Consider the following 20,317-nt stretch of genomic DNA (forward strand, 5'->3'; position numbering starts at 1 on the left):
TTTGGTCTGACCCAGTACGGGTTTTTTTAAAACCCATCCAAAGTACACTTTGGGGTAGAAACGTCTGGTTTTGAAAAGGCTTTTGCTTTCAACCCCAAAATGTTTTACACTTTCACTTTTAACAGGTCTGTTGGGGCCTGTCATTGTGCACTATATCTATGGAAAGCATTGTCAAGTATCATCAGATTAAGGCATCCCAAATAGCCGCTATGGACTTGACACAGCACTACGGATATTCTCTGGCCTGCGGTACGGATGTTAGACAAGATGATCTAATGAGCTTCAAATCTGTGAAATTATTAATCATTCTACACAGCCCCGTTCTCCAGCTGTTTTCATGCTCGGTTCTAAACCGCACCGTAGGTCACTGGGGTGGAGCATCACACTCAGAGCAGTGGGTGGGCTGGAAAGGTCTTCCGCAGTAGAAAGAAAAACTTCAGTGAGAGGTGGGTGACTTTTTTAGCCAGTCAACGAGCAGGGGGGCTTGAAGGCCAGCTGGAGGGCACGTGCAGCCAGAGCAGGTCATCGCCACGCTCTGCTCCCACGTACCGGGGCTACTTGTGAAAAGGTTCATGGTAGCTTCACCAGAGCTAGCATTGAAAAACTGGCAGGGTGGCGGGTACGGTGTCTGTGACTTGGGCTAGTGCCCTGAGCTCAGACCCGGGGGAAGGCCGGCAGGCTTGGACGTGAGTTGCTAGCCTGAGACAACATCCACGCTTCTATTTTTAGGGTGCTAAGGGAGGGCGAGTCTGTCTAGCTGCACAGACAATGAAACAACTGCCCCAAGGCAAATCATAAATCCTAAAAATACAAACTTCCCGCCCCTTGGACCATGCAGTTAAACCAGGCCAGAGAAGTTTGATTTCAAACGTTGGGAAATGCTGTTTCCCCCCAACACACACAGAAAAAGTTGATGGGAAGTGATTTTTTTCCCCCCATTTGCAGTGGAAACTTTCCTCTTCTTGTGCATCCTCCCCACTCAAAATCTTCCCCCGCCCCACCCCCAATTGCAACCATTTCTTTTCAGGGGGGGATTTTTCACTGGGGGGACAAACATTCCAGACTTTTCGAGGAAAGCGGCTGCTTTCTGCCCAAAAATAAAATAAAAATTCATGGTAGTGAAAACACTGTGATGGAAACCTGTCCACCCACCCTCTTTTCGAGCTCATTTCCGCCTCTTGATCTAAAATTGCTACACAGGCTTTTGACAGCTGGCTGCTGTGGGCAGCCCCCTCAAAGACCATTGATTCTCCGAGCACAGACAAAAGCAGAGGGGCAGGATCTCGACACAAGCCTGCTCGCACTGGCTCTGTATGGCTCCAGATTGGCATTTGCTGCCTCACTGAGTTCGGATCTGCACTGAATCGGAGTCGGGTCGAGCAGCCAACTCTCCGGGCACTTTTGAAAAGAGCAGCAGGGGCAGAAGGTACAAATTATTCCGCCATTCGCCAAAGCTCAGGCAGTGGGCAGAAGGTGGCAGGTTTCAACCGACACAATATTTCCTGGTGGAGGCGTGTTCATGTTAGCTCCCACACGGCTAGGACGGTGCCTTCGCACGCAGCTGTTACCTTTGCTGGCCATGGCTGATGGAGAAGTCTATGAGAATGTAAACTTCAAGGCAGGCTCTCTGCCCAGCCACACGTCGGCCCCGGCTCAGCATCACAGTGAGTGCCTTTCCCTTTGTGGCGTTTTTTCAGGGGTGTGGATTTGGGGAGGCTGGGATTCCACTTTTGCGACTGTGATGTTGATAAATAGCAGGTCTAACTATGCACGAGGGGTGAGATCCCCATCTGGTGCAAGCGGGCATAGCTTCACTGACTTCAATGCATTAAGTCCGGATTTACACCAGGGTCACGGAGATCAGAATTTGGTCCTAACTCCACTGCCTTCAGCGTGGTTGCTCTGGATTTACCTCTGGTCATTGAGGTCAAAGTCCAGCCCTGGCCCCATTCATTGCAGTGGAGTCACTCTGGATTTGGAACAAGGTAACTGAGATTTGAATGCAGCTCTGGCACAATTCATCGCAGTGGAGTCACTCCGGATTTGGAACAGGGTCACTGAGATCTGGGCGTAGTGAGAGCAATACACAGTTGGTCACAGTAAATGTACAGCTCTGCCCTCCTTTGCCATCACATTGCCTGACTGGAATGTGATCGACACGTACTGAGACCAAGAGGAAGGAGCAGGGAGGCCTGGGGGGGAAGGACACTTGGAAGACCTGTGTTTAAGTCCTTTTTTGCACACTCCCTGTGTCGTCTTGAGCTAGGCACGTAGGGTCAGACTTCCACAGGTAATTAGGTGCCTGAGCAAGCTGGCTTCAGCAGGACTTAAAGGCTTTAAAAAAATTACACCCGGCGTGGTTTTTTAAGTACCTAAATACCTTAGGAAACCTGGCCCTCCATCACTCCATTTCCCACCTGTAAGCAGGCGTGGAGAGACAGGGCAGCGTTCTATTACCTCTGTATTTGTCCCCGATACAAGCGCTGCTGGGCTCCTGCGGCCAGGGCTGGTGCGCGCCGTTCAAGAAGGAGGTTAATGAACTAGAGAGGGGTCAGGGAAGAGCCACGAGAAGGATTAAAGGGTTAGGAAACCCGCGTTACAGTGAGAGACTCCAGGAGCTCCATCTAGTTAGTGTAACAAAGAGAAGGTGACGGGGTGACTTGATCCCAGGCTGTCAGTACAAATATTTAATGACGGGCTCTTCAGTCTCGCAAAGCTTCAACACAACCCAAGGGCTTGAACTTGAAGCTAGACAAATTCAGGTGGGAAATAAGGCATGCATTTGTAACAGGGAGAGTTATTAACCCGTGGAACAATTTACCAAGGGTCACGGGGGATTCTCCATCATTGACCGCTTTTAAATCAAGCTGAGACGTTTTTCTGACAGCTCCGCTGAAGGCATTATTGTGGGGCAGGTCTCGGGCCTGTGCTATCGAGAGGTCAGACTAGATGATCACAAAGGTCCCTTCTGGCCTTGGTATCCACGCAAGGTGGGGATAATGGTGCTGCCCTGTCTCAGAGCAGGGCAGGGAGGGTAAATATTTCCCGGGTTACGATGAGGCGCTCAGCTGCTACAGAAACAGAGCCGGGTGAAGTTCCTTAGGAGGACAGAATTCTGTTACCAACTCCAGTTCTTTCTAGTATTATTCCTTTGGTATAAGCTTTCGTGGGCTATAACCCACTTCATCAGATGCATTATAACACGTTCACCTTCCCCCTCTCACACATTTCCAGCAGTGGGTTTCCTGATCTGCTGAGCTGAGAAGAACAGTGTCTTCTCCACCTCCGTCTCAGAGACTTTTGCAAGCAATTTGCTCAGCTAGACCCAGTCAAACAAGGGGGCTTGTTTCCACTGACAGGCGAGACCTGCAAACAGGCCAGGCCAGGTGTTAAAAGGCAGAGATGTCGCCTTGCAGATGTCAATGGGTGTGGGGTGCACCACAGACAGTTATCTCCCCTGGTGCATGCAAACCGGCTCTGCATTTCCCCCCTTGCTTCTTGCAGCTTGTCCGCAGTGTCCGCTTTGGCATCGGGTCGGCTGCGCCGGGAACATCGTCCTGCTGGGAGCTGTGATAGTCCTGGCTGTCCTGGGTGAGTAGCCCCCGGCTGTGGGTTTTGTGCTGCGGCGCAGCAACACAGCAGGAACTCAACACACGTTGTTGGGGCTCAAGGCAAGCAGCGGCCTCTGGCCTGGGTGATACAGGAGGGAGGTTTAGGTTGGATATTAGGAAAAACTTTTTCACTAAGAGGGTGGTGAAACACTGGAATGCGTTACCTAGGGAGGTGGTAGAATCTCCTTCCTTAGAAGTTTTTAAGGTCAGGCTTGACAAAGCCCTGGCTGGGATGATTTAATTGGGGATTGGTCCTGCTTTTGAGCAGGGGGTTGGACTAGATGACCTCCTGAGGTCCCTTCTAACCCTGATATTCTATGATTTTTACCTTGAAATTTGTGATTCTGGGACAACTGTGCCAGATTCTCAGTTGCAAGAATCGCCTCTGGCCTGGGTGATACAGGAGGTCTCTTCTAGCCTTGAAGTTTGTGATTCTGGGACAACTGTGCCAGATTCTCAGTTGCTATAAATTGCCATAGTGTCATTGATTTACACCACCTGGGGATCTGGCCCATGGACTCCAATGGGGCTCCGGCCGATTCACACCAGCTGGGATCTGGCCCATGGACTCCGATGGAGCCATAGGCGCTGACGCCAGGGGTGCTCCGGGCCTCAGGCACCCACAGAAAAAAAATAGGAGGGGCTCAGCACCCACCAGCCACCGTGGTTCGGCCTGGCCCCAGGGCTGGCTGCAGATCAGCTGTTTGGTGGGCAGGGGGAGGGAGTGTGGGATGGGGCAGGAGACAGTGGGTAGAGGAAGGGAGAGAGGATGGGGAAGGGGATCTTGTGGAAGGGGGTGGAGTGGGGGCATGAAGAGGCGTAGTGAGGGCGGGGCCTTTGGAGGCAAGGCGGATTGAGGGCGTGGCCTCGGGGGGAGAGGCGGAGTGAGGGCGGGGCCTCAGGACAGAGCGGGGGCGGAGCACCCTGTGGGAAATCCAAAAATCAGTGCCTGTGGGTGGAGTTCCGGCGGATCGACACCAGCTGGAATCTGGCCTCGTCTTCTCCAACTTTTGGCTTCTATTTATCTTGAAGTTTCCCAGCGCCCATCCCAGACTCGCCAGACGGCAGCCGTGCCGCAGACTGTTGAGACGCATGATTCATGTAAGATCAATCGAAACACAAGACCGTACCACCGTAGATTGGAGGATTTCCAATCCTGCCTGAAGCGAAAGTTGTGTGGGGTGGAAACCAGCTCAGCAGGTAACCCCCGCGCATCCTGGATCCAGCCCGTCACTCGCCCTCACTGTTACACACCCTGATGTTTACATAGAGCCGAGACACCTTCGTTCCCACCCCCTCTCTGTCCCATCCCTCCTTTCCTGAGCCTCTATAATATTGCCAGGGACCTACACCCTCAGCTGCGACAGCTCGTGGCCAGTCAGGGTGGGCAGAGCCCTGGCAGCTGGAGCCATAACAGTGTAATAAGATTTTGAAGTTCTTTAGCTGATCCGTGTATTACACGTGTAGCACCCAGAGGCGCTAACTGAGATCAGGGCCCCGTGGTGCCGGGCGCTGCCCAGACCCACAGCGAGAGACGGTCCCTGCCCCAGCTGAGATCAGGGCCAGCATTGACTGACATTAGCATACTCCCTATTGAGCCCTGCAGCACAGCGCCCCCTAGCCCTGCACTGGTGCATTGGGGTCAGCCGTGGCTGCAAGGTGAGAGCGCCCCCTATTGAGCCTCTGATAGCCCAGCACAGTGCCCCCAGTGCCACACTGGGGCATTGGAGCCAGGAATGACTGTGAAGGGAGACTGCCCCCTCCTGAGCCCCCCGCTCCACTAACCTGCAGGACAGCGCCCCCTTGCATCACACGGAGGTATTGGGGTCACCCCATGGTGTCCCCAGAGCTCTGCCAATGCGCTGCACATTGTCTCACTAACACGCTGAGTGGGAAGGCTCCGTGCGTCTCTGCGGGGGAAGCTGGTCAGAGCTGTTCGAATGATCAGACCCGTTATTGATACTGTTCCCTTTCCCCGTCCAGAGGGCTCCGGGTGCAAACTCTGCCCCAGGCACTGGGTGCCGCACAGGGACAAGTGCTACCGGCTGTCTGAAGAGAATCAGTACTGGAGCCGGGGCCATGATGACTGCGCACGGAGGGGATCTCACCTGCTAGTGATCCAGGACCGGGAGGAGCTGGTAAAGAATGTGCTAAACTGCACCGTATTTGTGACCTTGTGAATGAGAGCAGGTCAAAAATCCCTTTTTATTTTTCTATCCACAAACTTTTGAAAGCAACATTTTCATTCACAATTTTTCTATTTTTCACTGGAAAATTTTACAGTGAAACGAGATGTTCATCTTTTTCAGAATGTTGACAGATAGTCTCCATTTATTTTTAATCATTTTAAACTTTTTTTAACAATTTAAATTTTCAGTTATGCAAACTTATGGGTTATAAGTATTTTTTATCCATTTTTATTGCTTTACATTTCCACGGTTGTAGGAAATCATGGGGCGGGGACAGACACTGGGCTGGGAGGTCCGGCCATAATTATTTAATGACAGTAGATGTTGAGATTCAAAAAGGTAAAGTTTTGTAACCATCAAAGTATGCAAAGTAAAAATCCTTAAATCAAATGCTAACTTCTTGAGCAGTATTTTTCTTACTTTGCCTCTCCGTAAATTTTTATCATCATCAATGGAAAATATTTTTTCATCAGTTTGTGTGTCTACAGTGAAGTCGACATTTACCAATAAAAATCTAATCTTTCCAAGCCTAAATATACTGAAATCAATACATGAATAGTAGATCCCAAAGCATTTTATGGTCTTAAAATGATGAAGTACAAACTGGAGACAGGGATTGTTCAGCTATCACTGGGATGCGGCTACTTCTGGGGTGGGGTAGCTGGGTAACAGCTGTATAGCAATGTTGCACAGGGTTTGTTCACTCAGTACAGAATCGTGGAAAGAGGTGCAGTAGCTGGATAACAGCAAAGAGTTTGCCCAGAGCTGAAATGTTACTAATTATGCATTAGAGCTGTGTTAAAAAAAGCCAGCACAAAAAAATTGTAAAAAAATTTTCATTCAAAAACGTTGAGAATGTTTACTGAAGTTCATTGAAAAATTTAAACAAAATTCATCAAAATCTTGGCGGAGGGGAACAGGACTGACTCAGTTATTAATTAGTAGTGTAAATTATTTGTTATGTTTACAGTACTTTCAATTGGAGTTTCAGCTAGTCCTGATTTGTCACCGAAATTGATGATCAAAACCCCAACAAGAGATCAGGTGTCATTTGCATTGTGAGCAAAGGAACCAGAGAATTCTACCTTGTTCTGTTCCCTCTGACACCTTGTCCATTTCACAGGAGTTCATACAGAATATTCCAGGAAATCAAAATCCAGTGTGGATTGGACTCAACATCACATCCCCAGGGAGGAAGTGGACCTGGGTGGATGATTCCCCGTTAAATCAAACACTGTGAGTGATTCCTGATCAGTATTTGACATCAGCCTGCAATAGGTATATAGAGTGAAATCCCCATTAAAGTCAATGGCAAATCTGCTGGTGAAGGATTTCGTCCATTAATTTTACAGTGTAAAGGCCTCAATCTTGCAAACACACATGGGTTTCACTTTGGAGTGAATGGCAGTACCCAGGGGAGGAAACCTAAGCAAACACATAAATGAATCAGGGTCTCTGTTTGCATGCGGTCATCTAGGGTCGCCAACTTTGGTTGGATGAATTCCTGGAGGTTTCATCACATGACAGCATCTTTAATTAAAGATTAATCATAGACTCCCAGGCAATCCTGGAGGGTTGGCAACCCTGGGCTCATCAATCCTTGGCATAACTGGTCACAGGTGCCGATTTTCTTCTTTCTGGGTGGGTGTTCCACCCTTGCTCCACCCCGAGGCCCTGGCTCCACTCTGCCCCTTCCCCCATGGCCTCACCCTCATTTCGCCTCTTCCCGCCCTGGCTCTGCCCCCTCCCCTCAGCATCTCCCACCTGCCACTGAACAGCTGATTGGCGGGTAGCTGGTGGGTGCTGAGCACCCACTATTTTTGCCCCGTGGGTGCCCCAGCCCCGGAGCACCCATGCAGTCGGCACCTTTGGAACTGGTTACACAACAGGGGAAACATTTTTTTAAGTCTTTTCTTGTTTTTAATCAACATTTGAGATTTCAGAATTCCAAAGCTGATCAGGTTCAAAACTGAAAATTTCCAACTACCTCAAATAATTGGTGAAAAAACCACTTCTAGAAAAAAAACTCACAAATTTCATCAAAACTTCCCCATTTTTTAATTGAAATTTGAAATGGACTCAACTTTTCATGTACGTTTCAAAAGCGGAACATTTGCAGGGTTCTAAAGGTTGGCCTCTCGGAAGGAGCACCCGCATTAAACACTTCGCTGCAAGTTTCTGTACCACGTACAGCTCTCCAAAACATACCAACTTGCTTTACGTATTAGCCTATCTAGGGAAAGACCAAAGATCATGGCTGGAACCCCAGCCTCCTGGAAGGGAGGAGAAAAGCGGCTCTTCTCCACCTCTAAACACACCGATAGTGACTGTCTCCTTCACTCCTTAGATTCACGGTATCGGGTCCTGCTGAAGAGAACAGCTGCGCTGCAGTAAAGAAGAATCGGATCCAGTCTGAAATCTGCACCACTGACTATAAATGGATTTGCCAAAAGGAAGCTGTGCTAATTTAACCGGCTGGATTGGTGACCTCTGTTTGAATAGGCGGAATGCAAAACACCAAGTGTGTTTGTCTTTATTACCACTAACAAATTCTCAAGTAGGGGAAATCTGGGCCGCTCCATTAAAGTCAGTGGAGCTAGACTGATTCACAGCAGCCGGGGATCTGGGACCACTGATTCAAATGGAGTTATGGCTGATTTCAACCAGCTGGGGGTCGGGCCACATTGACTCCATTGGAGCTCCCCCCGATTTATACCAGCGGGGGATCTGGCCCTTTGGAAGGGTTCTAGATTTACAAAATTATAAAATCACTTAGCTTCCAAAAATTGTTTTCAATGTATACAAATAATTTGATTCCTGTGATGACATTACGTGCATTATGGTAGCGCTCAGATCAGGGTCACACTGTACCAGGCGCTGCCCAGACACCCAGCGAGAGACAGCCCATGCCCCAGCTGAGATCAGGGCCCCGTTGTGCCGGGCGCTGCCCAGACACAGTGTGAGACAGTCCCTGCCCCAGAGAATTTACAATCAGACTCTGAGATTCCAAGGCCCCTGAAGGTGTCAGGTGTTCAAATTCCAATGAAATTCAACCCTTAGGCTCCTCTGAAAATCAAAGCCTAACTGGACAGAGCAAACATTACTATCTACATTTAATAAATGGGGGAATTGAGGCCCAGCGATGAAGCGATTACAAGGTTACAACAGAAGTGTAAAACAGAGGGTGTGTCTACACTACAGGGACTATAGTAACAGAGTGAGATTGCCATAACTGTGCTGGTGTAACCCTGTAGTGTAGACGCAGCCGACAGCAACGGGAGGGGTTTTTCCTTGGTGCAGGAACTCCACCTCCCCATGCAGGTTGACAGACGCACTCTTCCATTGACCCAGTTGTGTCTACACTGGGGGTTAGGCTGGCTTTGCTCCCGTGCTCACGGGTTTGGATTTATCAGACCTCTGAGAGGCCTCACTAGGCCAACTTACATTGTAAGTGTAAACCAGGCCAGAGCCAAGAACTGGAGAGAGACGCTTGTGCTGCAATTCAATATCTTATCCACAAGGGCATTCCTCTTACTCCCTGCATATGCTGAGTGTGATCAGAACCATGTGTGGGACACGTCAGGGCCTCCAGGGGGTAGCACTCTGTCCTTTAAGCCTGTATTTCTTTGTCACCTGCCTGGCTTTTAGCTGGTTGAGTTCTCTCACTGTTAGCTCAATGCTAGTCTTTTTGCATGACATTTCCTCCTCTATTTAAAACGTGTTTTAGAAAAATACATAAAAATGGACAATAGGGATTGCCGGCTCTCTGGATCCAGAATCCGCTTTGTTTAAAGAGACCACCTCAAACTGAAATGGAGTTACTTTTTAAAAAAAAAAAAAAAAACAGGGACAGATTCTTAACTTGTGTAAACTGTCATCAGTCCACTGATGTTGACGGAGCTATGACAGCTTACGCCATCTGAGGATTTGGCCCAGAGAGTTTAAAGTAGCCTCAGTCCATAGGCGCCGACTCCGGGGGTGCTCCGGGGCTGGAGCATCCATGCGGAAAAAACAGAGGGTGCTCAGCACCCACTGGCAGCCCCACGGATCAGCTCCTCCCCCCTCCCTCCCAGCAACTCCAGCCCGCCGCGGATCAGCTGCTCAGCGGCATGCAGGAGGCGGGGAGGGGTGGGGATGGAACGGTGCGGGAAGAGGCGGAGCAGGGGCGGGAAGACACAGGGTGGGGCGGGGCCTTGGGGCGGAGCGGGGGTCGAGCACCCCCAGAGAAATGAGGAAGCCGGTGCCTGGGCCTAAATCCCCTGCCAATTGTGGTTTTTAAAAAATGGTTGTTCTCTTCTCGGCACAGGACAGAGGCACACACAGGGGCACTGGACTATGGGGCAGATTTCGGCCGTTATACCAAGTACAGTTAAATGGGGAAAGTAACCAAAATAAATATAAAGTCCAGAAACGGAAGTAAAAAAAGCCGTAGATTTTTAAGGCCAGAAAGGGCCATTCCGATGATTTCGTCTGATCTCCGGTGTAACACGGGCCGGAGAATTGCATCCGGTGATTCCGGCACGGAGCCCAATCCTTGTGGCGGAGCGACAGCTCTTAGACCAACCCGATCGTGAGTCAAAGAGCTCCCGCGATGCCGAGTCCACCACGTCCCTCGGTAAGTTGCTCCGATGGCTACTTCCGCTCATGGTTAACAAAGGGGCAGCTTATTTGCCGTCTGAATTTGTCTTGCTTCAGCTTCCAGCCACGGGATCTTCTTCTGCCTCAGTGTGTTCGACTCGAGATCTCCATTAGCAATCCTCTTCCCGTGTAGGCTGTGAACAAGTCTCCCCTGAACGCTGTGTGTGATAAGTGAAGTAGACGGACCTCTTTAATGTCATCCGCTGCCCGGCACGTTTGCCAGAGCTTAAATCCTTCTTGTAGTTCTCTGAAACAGCTACAATTTTTCAACATCTTTGTAAAGAGACAGCTCTGACCTCCTGAGGTAGTGGGTTAAAAAAACCCTCGCTCATCTTAAAGTGCGATTCAAAGTTGTCAGTTGATCTTCGACGCCTCCGGAGCGCAGTTGACCACAAAAGAGCAGATATCGCTTTCATCAGGCGACAAAAAACACTTAGCACTATTCCACTGTACGTGTGAAAGGCGTCTCTTAACTGCTCATTATAGATATAGTTACAATTACCAGGCCATAGCTCAGTGCTCCCCAAACTGTGGGGTGGGCCCCCCTAAGGGGGGCGCAGAGGAACGTTTGGGGGGGGGGGGGCCAGGCCAGCCTCCACGTGGGGCAGGGAGTGAGCACTACCCAGCCCCGGTCTGCCCCCAGCTCTGCCCCACCCCCAGCCTTGCCCCTGGCTCCTGGCCCCAGCTCCGCTCCTGGCTGCAGCCCCAATCCCGGCGGGGCAGGGACCAGGTAAGGAGGGGGGCCGGGTGGGGCATGACCAAAAACGTTTGGGGACCACTGCCATAGCCCCAGCCAGCATTAACTGGCCCAGCTCCTTTGACTTCTACCAGCTGGAGATTTGGCTCTAATGACTCTAACGAGCTATGGCCGATTTACCGCAGCTGGGGAGCTGGTGACCGTGAAGTGTATTTTCATCACAGAAGCCCAGCGCGAAGAGGAACTGCGAGTGAACTCTGGCTCCCTCTGCTGTCTGCACCCCAGCACGTAGTCAGTATTGTACCATGGCACGTAAACAGATTTGGATGTGTCGACACCTCCCCTTTGGGGATACAGGGCCTGATCCCCAGTGACTGTGTTCCTCAGCTCAGGCTGGGATTTAAGTAGTTTTAACCCCCCTTTTTTGCTTCCCCTATTCTGGGGCTGTGCAGAGCTCTGCCTGCCCCCTGGTGTAAATCGGAGCAGCTTCAAGGCTGCTCTAGTCTACAGTCTGTTCTCTATTGGCCTTAGGTAGCACAGAATAGGCGTAGCACAGTGCACCCCGACCACATCCTCAGTCCAGCCCCTACACCAAGGGGCTGGAAGCAGGGTACGTGCAGGGCCCTTATGCCAGCTCCACACCGGCCATGGTAGCATAAAGGTGAGTGTAGCTGAGAATCAGGCTCCGGGCACTGCGGAATGTAGGTTCGAGTCATGTAACCTTGGTGTAAGTGATCCCTGGAGTAAATCTAAGACCCTGAAACAGTAGGCAGACCTCTGCACCAAACTCAGGCTCACGGGTCTTTGGTCTGAAACAGACTGCGTCACATGAGCTTCAAGGAATGTTGCAAAATATGTAATTTAAGTGTGTGTGTGTGTGTTACTGGAAGGGGAGGAAGGTCGGGATTTGGGTGTAGACTTGTAATTTGCCTGACTTATTGCAGGCAGGGCCTATATTAAATTGTACCGCTGCACTTAAGGCATATTATTTGTGATGCATTTTCAAGTTATTGCAGGGGGCCTGGTGTGTTGGGAACAGGCGCCCCTCTTCTAGCAATGTTCAGGAGGAGTTTTCTATGGAAATTGGGAGAGAAACATCAGTGGGAACTGGGCCCACAAAGCTCTTCAAAACCCCCCTGCCCCCCCATACATCTCACTAAATAGGCTGGAATTTTCTAAGGAGTTTAAGGTAGTTTGGTGCCAAAATCCCACCAAAAGTCATCCCAAGAGACTGGAGTTGGGAGGGAAACTGGAAATTCCTTCCCATGGAAAATTCCACATTTCTGGCAGAGAGAGAGAGAGGTGTGTGTGTGTTCCAAACAGGAATTAATGGTCAGTTGTGCGATACTTTCCACGGGAGAGATTGTTTTAAAAAAAAAAATCAATTTTGGAAGAATTTTGCAAAAAAACATCCAGTCCCACCTCCCCAGCTCCCTGGCATCCCACTGCGGGCAAACGTCCAAACAGGTGGGAAGCACTGGAAGACCCTGCTCCCCACTGACACAATGCTGAGGACCTGGGAGTCTAACAACACCCTTCGCTACAAAGCCTGGCTCTTCAGCTCAAGCCCATGGCCGTTTATGCGTCTTGTTCTGGACATTCCTGGGCTCGTAAGAACATACGAACGGCCATACTGGGTCAGAACAAAGGTCCTTCAAGCCTAGTATCCTGTCCTCTGACAGTGGCCAATGCCAGGTGCCTCAAAGGGAATGAACACAGGTTATTATCGAGTGATCCATACCCTGTCACCCAATCCCAGCTTCTGGCAAACAGGCTAGGGACACCATTCCTGCCCATCCTGGCTAATAGCCATCGATGGACCTATCTTCCATGAATCTATCTAGCTCCCTTTTGAGCCCCGTCCTAGTTTTGGCCTTCACAACACCCTCTGGGAAGGAGTTCCAGAGGTTGACAGGCTCAACTCCTGGGGTGTCAACCAAGACAGCAGCTGTCACACCTCCACTGGGACACCCAGCGGAAATAAACACACACCTCTTAATGCAAGGACTGTTGCAGGACAGGCAAATCTCTAGGAGTCAGGTGAGGATTCACAAACAACCAAGTAGAATTTCACAAAACAGCCCATTTACTGGGTGAGGATGAGGAAGATGAAGGAAAACCTTAGATCCGCATATCCCACAAGAGAGAGAGCTTCCCCCATGCTACTTAAAAAAAAACACCACCACAAGTCGGTCAATATATTACATATAAATATAAACAGAATTCAGGCACAAATGAGACAGATACGGTACATACATGTTATTACAGACCAAATGTCCTAACTCAGAGCATTTGCCCAGAAGCTGCGGTCAGTTTCTATGCACTCAGCGACTGCAGTAACAGGATCATTTCTGTTCCTGACAAAGCAACGGGGTTTAATTTCCAGTTATAAATGGAGGCAGAAACAAAGGAACTCGCACTGTTCCATCCTGTTACTTTTCTCTCTGTGTGGTTTCCCCCATCCTTCCTTAGCATTTGGTTCAGACCCGGAAGAGGAGCCCAAATGTGAACTATCCAACACTTAATTTACCTATAAACAGCCAGGGAGAGAGAGAGAAACAGCCTTTGTCTGACCGAAAACCTGGTTTACACCTTTGCCAGTGACCACCTACCTAGACACAGACATGGGGACCATAATGGTCAGTGTTTACACAGAACTGCTTGCACAGCAGCCGTACGTGTTTCACAATGATGCTGGTGACCAGTGTGACGCACGCTTGAATTTGAGACCTCACATGATGCTCTTTGGTGAGCTAGAATGCTCACACCCCTGGGCTCCCTCTCTGGCCCCTTTGGCAGGTGGCACTAAGGGGTCCCTGGATCACACTGCGCGTCCATCATGGGACAGTCCAGGGGTCATCTAGAGAAGAGAAGCAGAATGACAGGGTCCCCTACGCCCTATGAAACAAAAATAATAAGATACACATGCCCTAAGCCCCCTGGCTTAGCCTAAAACCATTGGTTTCCAAACTTTTTTCATTTGCAGAGCCCTACAAAATTTCAAATGGAGGTGCGGACCCCTTTGTAAATCTTAGACATGGTCTGCAGATCCCCAGGGTTCCATGGACCACAGGTTGAAAACCACTGTTCTACGGTAACAATATCTTTTGCGGACCCCTTAGACATAATCTACGGACCGCCAGTGGTCCGCGGAGCCCAGGTTGGAAACCACTGGCTTAGACAGTTAGAATGAAAGTCCAGCAACAATATCCTCATTGTTTTCTGGTTCTCTCCCTGATTGTTGTCTTGCACTTAGATTGTTACTTGTAATACCAATAAATAATAATATACTAACATGTAACAAAAAGCTGCCCCAAAGAGTTTACACTTACCCCCAGTCATTTAACATCAACAATGGAGTGAAGCCGGGTTGCGTAGTGGCTCCTCCATTGTTTAATATTTACTATTGTTTAATATTTACTTCCCATTCCTGCTTGAACGTGCGTTCCGTGGTGTTCGAGAGGGTCTCTGTATCAGCACTAGACATGATCGAGATTGGTTTAACGATGCCCGGTTCAGAGCTAAGATGAAGCTGAAGGAGATCATCACAAGGGACCTGTTTGCAGATGATGCAGGTCTTGTGGCTCACTGTGTTGATGTCCTGCAACAGCTTATTACCAAGTGCTCTGATTCATGCAAAATCTCTGAGCTAGCAATAAGCTTGAAGACTGTTATCATGCCTCGAAGTTCTTCAGAATCAGTTCCAGATATCACCTTAGAGGGTATTCGTCTGGATGTTGTGGACCCGTTTTGCTACCTTGCCTCTACTGTTACCAGCAATGTAGATCTTGATGCTGAGCTCACTAACAGAATCAGCAAAGCAGCCGGGAACTTTTGTCTTTTGCAAGACAGAGCCTGGAACAGTGACAAACGGTCAATTAAAGTGAAAATCTGTATTTATAAGATGTGTGTATTATCCACTCTTCTATACGACTCAGAAACATGGACGACTTACACCAAACATACCAGGAGGACTAACCAGCTTCCATGTCAGATGCTTGAGTAAAATTCTTCAAAGAAGATGGCAAGACGGGGTGACAAACGTGGAAGTGCTAACTCGTGCTGGTATGTCATTTATGGGAACGTTAATTAGTAAGAAAGGACTCAGGCAGCTTGGTCATGTCACACGAATGCCGGATGACAGGATCCTGAAGTTTGCAGTTCTTTGACACTCGCAAAGCGTTTAGAAAGAGGCAGATTCCGGGATGCTTGCAAAGCTGACTTAGTGTCCTTTGGAATCTCGCTGGATGATTGAGAAAGGAACGCAGAATGCCGCGCCGGTTGGCAGAGGCAGCTTGTAGATGGAGCGAGGCGGCCTGGATCAAGCTTTCCGATGCCCGGCATCGGAGGAGGAAAGAATCTGCTACTCGGATTCAGAGCATTGCTAACGTGTGGGTGTGTCGTACCTGTGGACTGGACTGTCACTCGCCCATCGGACTCAGCAGCCATCAGAGAACTCACCGGCGCACGTACCATGCTCTGTAAAGAGGGACGATGCCATTGTATTTGTACTCCAGTGGCACTTAGCCCCAGTCATGGAGCAGGGCTCAGTTGTGCTAGGGGCTGTACAAACGCAGAATAGACAAGCGTAGGACAAACGACAACAGGTACAGCACATGGTAAGAGTACGGTATTTTACAGAGTCTAGCACAATGTGATCGCTAAGTATCAAACATTAAAATAATAATTTGTAATTCGGTCTCTAGGGGGCAGTCCCGTACAGGGGATGCTGGTATGACAGTGTCAAAGGGGGCTGCTCAGTGAAGTTAATGGGGCCCAGAACCTCACAGGTATTGCAATTCTCATCTCCCACCTTTGACCATCTAGTCCTGTGAGTTTTTCCAGTAATTTCAATAAGCTTTGGATCCGAACTTCTGTCAGGCTCCTTTTTGGCACCCCCCACAGAGTGTGGTGCTCGTTAGTGCTGTTATAACGAATGCCAGTCTCGTTATCTGTTTCTGGGAGAGTCCCTCTCGTGCTAGTCAGGAATCTTTTGATAAAGCCGCTCCTTGTTTGAAAATGCCGATTCAGTGAACGCAAACCCTTTTGCGGAAACAGAGCTGGTTTGGTGAAACTTTCCTTGGGACGAGTTCTCACAGCCAGGCCAGACTATGTGAGAATAGCCCGGGGGTCAGGGCCCTCACCTGGGATGTGAAAACCCCCCGGTCAAGTCCCATTCAGAGCAGCGACTTACTTGTATCTCCTCCCTCTCAGGTGAGTACGCTCACGGTTGGGGGAGTGGGTTGCTCTCGGCTTGTTTGGGAAATTGTGAAATGGTTTCATCCCAATTTGGGACAGAATTTTTTTTTTTTTTTTTTTAAATATCAAAATTTTTTGTGGGATGGGAAAACTATTTCCTGCCCAATGATACACAGGCTGCCCTGCATAAGGCACTTTCCAAACACCAAAGGCACTCTGTGTCCTGAGACTGTAAGCAATTCACAACAGGGAATCTAAAACATTTATCTACAAATCAATAGACCAGATCAGAAACTTGCCATCAAAACATTTTTTGAAACACAAAATGCCTTTTTTACAAAAAATATTTCCCCATCCCTCCCTCCCAACATGGGGAAAAGAGTTTTTAGAAGTGAGAGGAAGTAGGATTGGTTGGTTTATTTTTCCTCCCACCGAAACAAAGATTTATTTACTTGTCTATTTTAAACACCAGAGTAACCCAAAATGGGAGGCCCGGCTTAGGCAGGAATTATTTTGGAGCAGTTCTCTGGCCTGTATCGTGCAGGAGGTCAGACGACATGACCACAGTGGTCCCTTATGGCCTTGGAATCTATAACTCATGTTCAGTTTTCTGTTTGTGTTTTCTGTTTGCTTTTTGCTTTAGTTTCTGCTCCAAGCTAAGGACCTTCAGGTTTCCCTCAACCATTGTGACAGCTCCCCTTGTGACACTTAGGGCACATTTTCAGAACGGCTCAGCTCATTGTATATGGTGTCGGTGAGCCCAACACTGGAATCGTACATCCAGTTCTGGGGTCCATGTTTTTTAAAAGGTTGAAAAGTCACACAGGGTGCAGAGAAGAGCTTCCACAATGACTGAAAGGTTGGACAAAGTTGCCTCATAGTGAGAGACTTAAGGAGCTCGATCTGTTTAGTCTGACGAAAAGCAGATCAAGAAGGGCCTTTGATTACAGTGTGTAGGTCTTTTCATGGGGAGAAACTGCTAGCTACTAACTACTAGCGCAAACAACTAGCTCCTCAACCTAGCAGAGAAAGGCAGAACAAGAACTCACGCCTGGAAGATAAGTCAGACGACATGCTTCAATCAGAAATACGACACACACTTTTCACAAAGAAAGAGACTAACCACTGACACAAACTACCAAGGGAAGTTGTGGATTTTCTATCTCTTGATGTCTTCATATCCACACTGGATGCCTTCCTGGAAGATAGACTATAGCCAAACACAAGTCGTTGGGCTCAATACAGGGGGAAGTGGGGGAAGTTCTCTGGCCCGTGCTAGGCAGGAGGCCAGACTAGATGATTTAATGCTCCCTTCTGGCCTTAAACTCCATAAATCTATTGAAAACCTGGCCACTAATCCTGGTTCCTAACTGGGAGTCATTATGGGTTATTCTGGTATTTACACAGCCTAGGGGAAGTGACTAAATGCTTTCAGGAGCTCTCCTGACCCAAACAATCTTAGCTCACAGCAATGAATTAAATGCAGATGATGAGAGATGCTAAGTTTCTCCCATTCACAGTTGCAGTCAAAATTTAAAATAAATAAATAAATAAATAACTTTCAGCATTGCAAAAAAAATCCTGGAGAAAACACGCTTTAAAAAACGTTTCCTGTCAAATTGTGATCAGATCTACTCAAAAACATATTAAAAAAAAATAATAAAGTTCGTAAGAACAGCCATATAGGGTCAGGCCAATGGTCCAGCTAGCCCAGTGCTCTGACTTTCAACAGAAGCTGGTGGCGGGTGCTTCAGAATGAATGACCAGAACAAGGCAATTATCAACTGATCCATCCCGTGTCCCAGCTTCAAGTGATGTTTCCAAGATCCACTGGCTACTTCTTACCCTGACTTTGGTTCAGTGTCTCTTCGGCCTTTTCCCAAGTGTAAGGGTCTGTATCCTACACTCAGGGTCTTTGTGTCCCTGAGGTAGCTGCAGTCCAGAGTACAGGGCTGTTCACAAGCTCTTTGAACACTAGTGTCCACTTCCCATCTAACCTTGATCCCACCTCCCTCACTGAGCAACACGGAAAGGGCGGGGGAGGTCGCAGCTAGAGCTGGGCAAATAATGGATTTTTTTGCAGTTTGCTGGAAATTCCAACAAATCAAACAAAAATTCGGTTTCAGATTGAATCAAAACCAATTTTTTTCCCCAAAAATTCTCATTGCATTGAACAGTTAAAAAAAAATTGAAAAAAGTTTCATTTTGATTTTTAAGGTTTAAATTTTTGAAAACAAAAATTAAAGGAAATCATGAAATAAAAAGCCATTCTCAGTCAAAAAGTTTGCTTTCAAAACCAGGAAAATGAAACGTTCAGCTTTTTTTTTTTTGGGGTGTTTTTTTTTCAAATCAATTTGGCAAAGATCGACACAAATTCACACTGTTTTGGTGACACAAGATCTGCATTTTTTGCCTAAATAAATAAAACAAACAAAATAAATAAAATACATAAAAGGGTTTGGTCAAAAAATGTCACCCAGTTCCAGCTGCGACCAAAACGTATGACCTTTAGATTTTGTTAATCCAGTTTTGTCAAACCCAAACATTCAAAAATCCCCCCAAAATCATGACTTTTTTTAATACACGGGGTGAGGGGCTCGGCTCTTCGGGAGCGCCTCGGGGTAGAGCTGCTACACCTCTGGATTGAGAGGATCCAGCTGGGGATGCCCCCGGGCAGGCTTCTTTTGGAACTCTACTGACCACGTACCACTAGGAGGAGGCCCTGAGGCCGCCCCAGAACAGGCTGGAGGGATTATATCTCCCGGCTGGCCTGGGAATGCTTGGGAGTTCCCCAGGAAGAGCTGGAATCTGTCGTGGAGGAAAGGGAGGTCTAGCCCGCCCTACTCTCCATGCTGCTGCCGCCGCGACCCTCACCAAGAAAAGTGGCGTAGAGGAAACAGAAAGAAAGAAGTTAGTGTCATCACTAGGTTCCAGAGTCAATTAATTAAATGGGGCATTTTTCTGAGTTATTGTTTCAAGCTCTCTGCTGACTCAGGCTCTCTTTGATTTGCCAGGGCATATTGATAACCAAGCAAGCTAGAAACATACTCTTTTTTAAATAAAATTCTTCATAATCTAAATAATTTATCCACTTGGCCGTATTAAGGGAATATTAGATTTAATATTAAGTCATCTCTTGCAGAGCATCCTCTACCTCTCCAACCATTGCTCCCTCCAGGCCCCTGCTGAAAAACTCTCCTCACAACACTCGACTACACTGACTCGACTACACAATAACTCCAGGGTCTGTGTCCAGTAGTACCACGGCAACGGAGATATGGTGTTGTCGAGTTAGTGTAGTCGAGCGTTGTGAGGAGAGTTTTTCAGCAGGGAGCGGGAGGGAGCAATGGCTGGAGAGGTAGGATGCTCCCCAAGAGATGATGAATGTGTAAGTTCTGCATCCACGGAAGAGGCTGCATTGGCCCTTTAAGTGATCTTAGCCATCATGTCCCCTCCTGCGGCGCTTGGCTTCCTTCTAGAGCACTTGTCCGGCTGCTTGCAGATGAAAGGTCTCTCTGAGTAGCACCGGGAGCTGCTGACCCCATTTTCGTTCAGGTAGGCGCACTGCCCTTCCCCTCTGACTGGAAACCTGCAACGAGAAGCGGTGTGGGGTTATCAGATGCAGCCGGCTTCCATTCCTGCTCACGTCCAGGGAAGCGATGTGGTCCAGCGGTGGATGATGCAGGGGAACTGGGTTCTCAACCAGGCTTTGCTACTAATCAACCCTGAGCTAGTCAGTTCTAGCTGTAAAAGTCACAGTGGATGCTGAGCACCTGGAAATCAGGCTCACAGAAAACAGGCAACAGAAGTTGTCAAGCCTCTTGCAGGATTTTCCCAGTGTATGAGGGGACATAGGCCTGCAAGGGAGTTCCTGGGTCCCAGCCCCGCTCCGGCAGGCAAAACCGGCATATCGTCCTGTTCATAGACTTCGCAGGCTCTGTATTCTATCTAGTTAGGTGGTTTTCCCCCACTGCTCTGACGGG

The 20,317-nt window shown here is 48.6% G+C and overlaps 2 protein-coding genes across 6 annotated transcripts in view; one reads left to right on the forward strand and one right to left on the reverse strand.

Moving 5' to 3' along the window:
- The first annotated feature begins 1,288 nt into the window (after window positions 1–1,288).
- LOC311530772 (killer cell lectin-like receptor subfamily B member 1B allele A) lies at window positions 1,289–18,522 on the forward strand. Its single transcript, XM_084647654.1, has 6 exons — window positions 1,289–1,664; window positions 3,505–3,591; window positions 4,644–4,811; window positions 5,595–5,749; window positions 6,924–7,036; window positions 8,148–18,522. Exons 1-6 carry the CDS (start codon window positions 1,520–1,522, stop codon window positions 8,269–8,271), a joined length of 792 nt encoding a protein of 263 aa, XP_084503780.1. The 5' UTR covers window positions 1,289–1,519; the 3' UTR covers window positions 8,272–18,522.
- Window positions 18,523–18,604: 82 nt separating this feature from the next.
- LOC311530360 (C-type lectin domain family 2 member B-like) overlaps window positions 18,605–20,317 on the reverse strand; it is a 43,118-nt gene continuing 41,405 nt past the window's right edge. For all 5 annotated transcript variants that reach the window (XM_084646868.1, XM_084646867.1, XM_084646869.1 and 2 more), the window contains one exon: window positions 18,605–19,923. In XM_084646868.1, coding sequence (XP_084502994.1) covers window positions 19,761–19,923 — 163 coding nt within the window. In that variant the 3' untranslated portion in view covers window positions 18,605–19,760. The remainder of the gene's footprint in view (window positions 19,924–20,317) is intronic.

The sequence above is a fragment of the Lepidochelys olivacea genome (genome assembly GCF_965140295.1).
Source record: "Lepidochelys olivacea isolate rLepOli2 genome assembly, chromosome: 14".
In the NCBI taxonomy this organism is placed as follows: Eukaryota; Metazoa; Chordata; order Testudines; family Cheloniidae; genus Lepidochelys; species Lepidochelys olivacea.

Excerpts from the sequence above, each read along its gene's own strand:
- LOC311530772 (XM_084647654.1), top strand. The coding sequence starts at position 1,520 with ATGTTAGCTCCCACACGGCTAGGACGGTGCCTTCGCACGCAGCTGTTA. Across the intron at positions 4,812-5,594 it reads GGTGGAAACCAGCTCAGCAG|AGGGCTCCGGGTGCAAACTC; the intron begins GTAACCCCCGCG and ends TTCCCCGTCCAG. Across the intron at positions 5,750-6,923 it reads TCCAGGACCGGGAGGAGCTG|GAGTTCATACAGAATATTCC; the intron begins GTAAAGAATGTG and ends TCCATTTCACAG.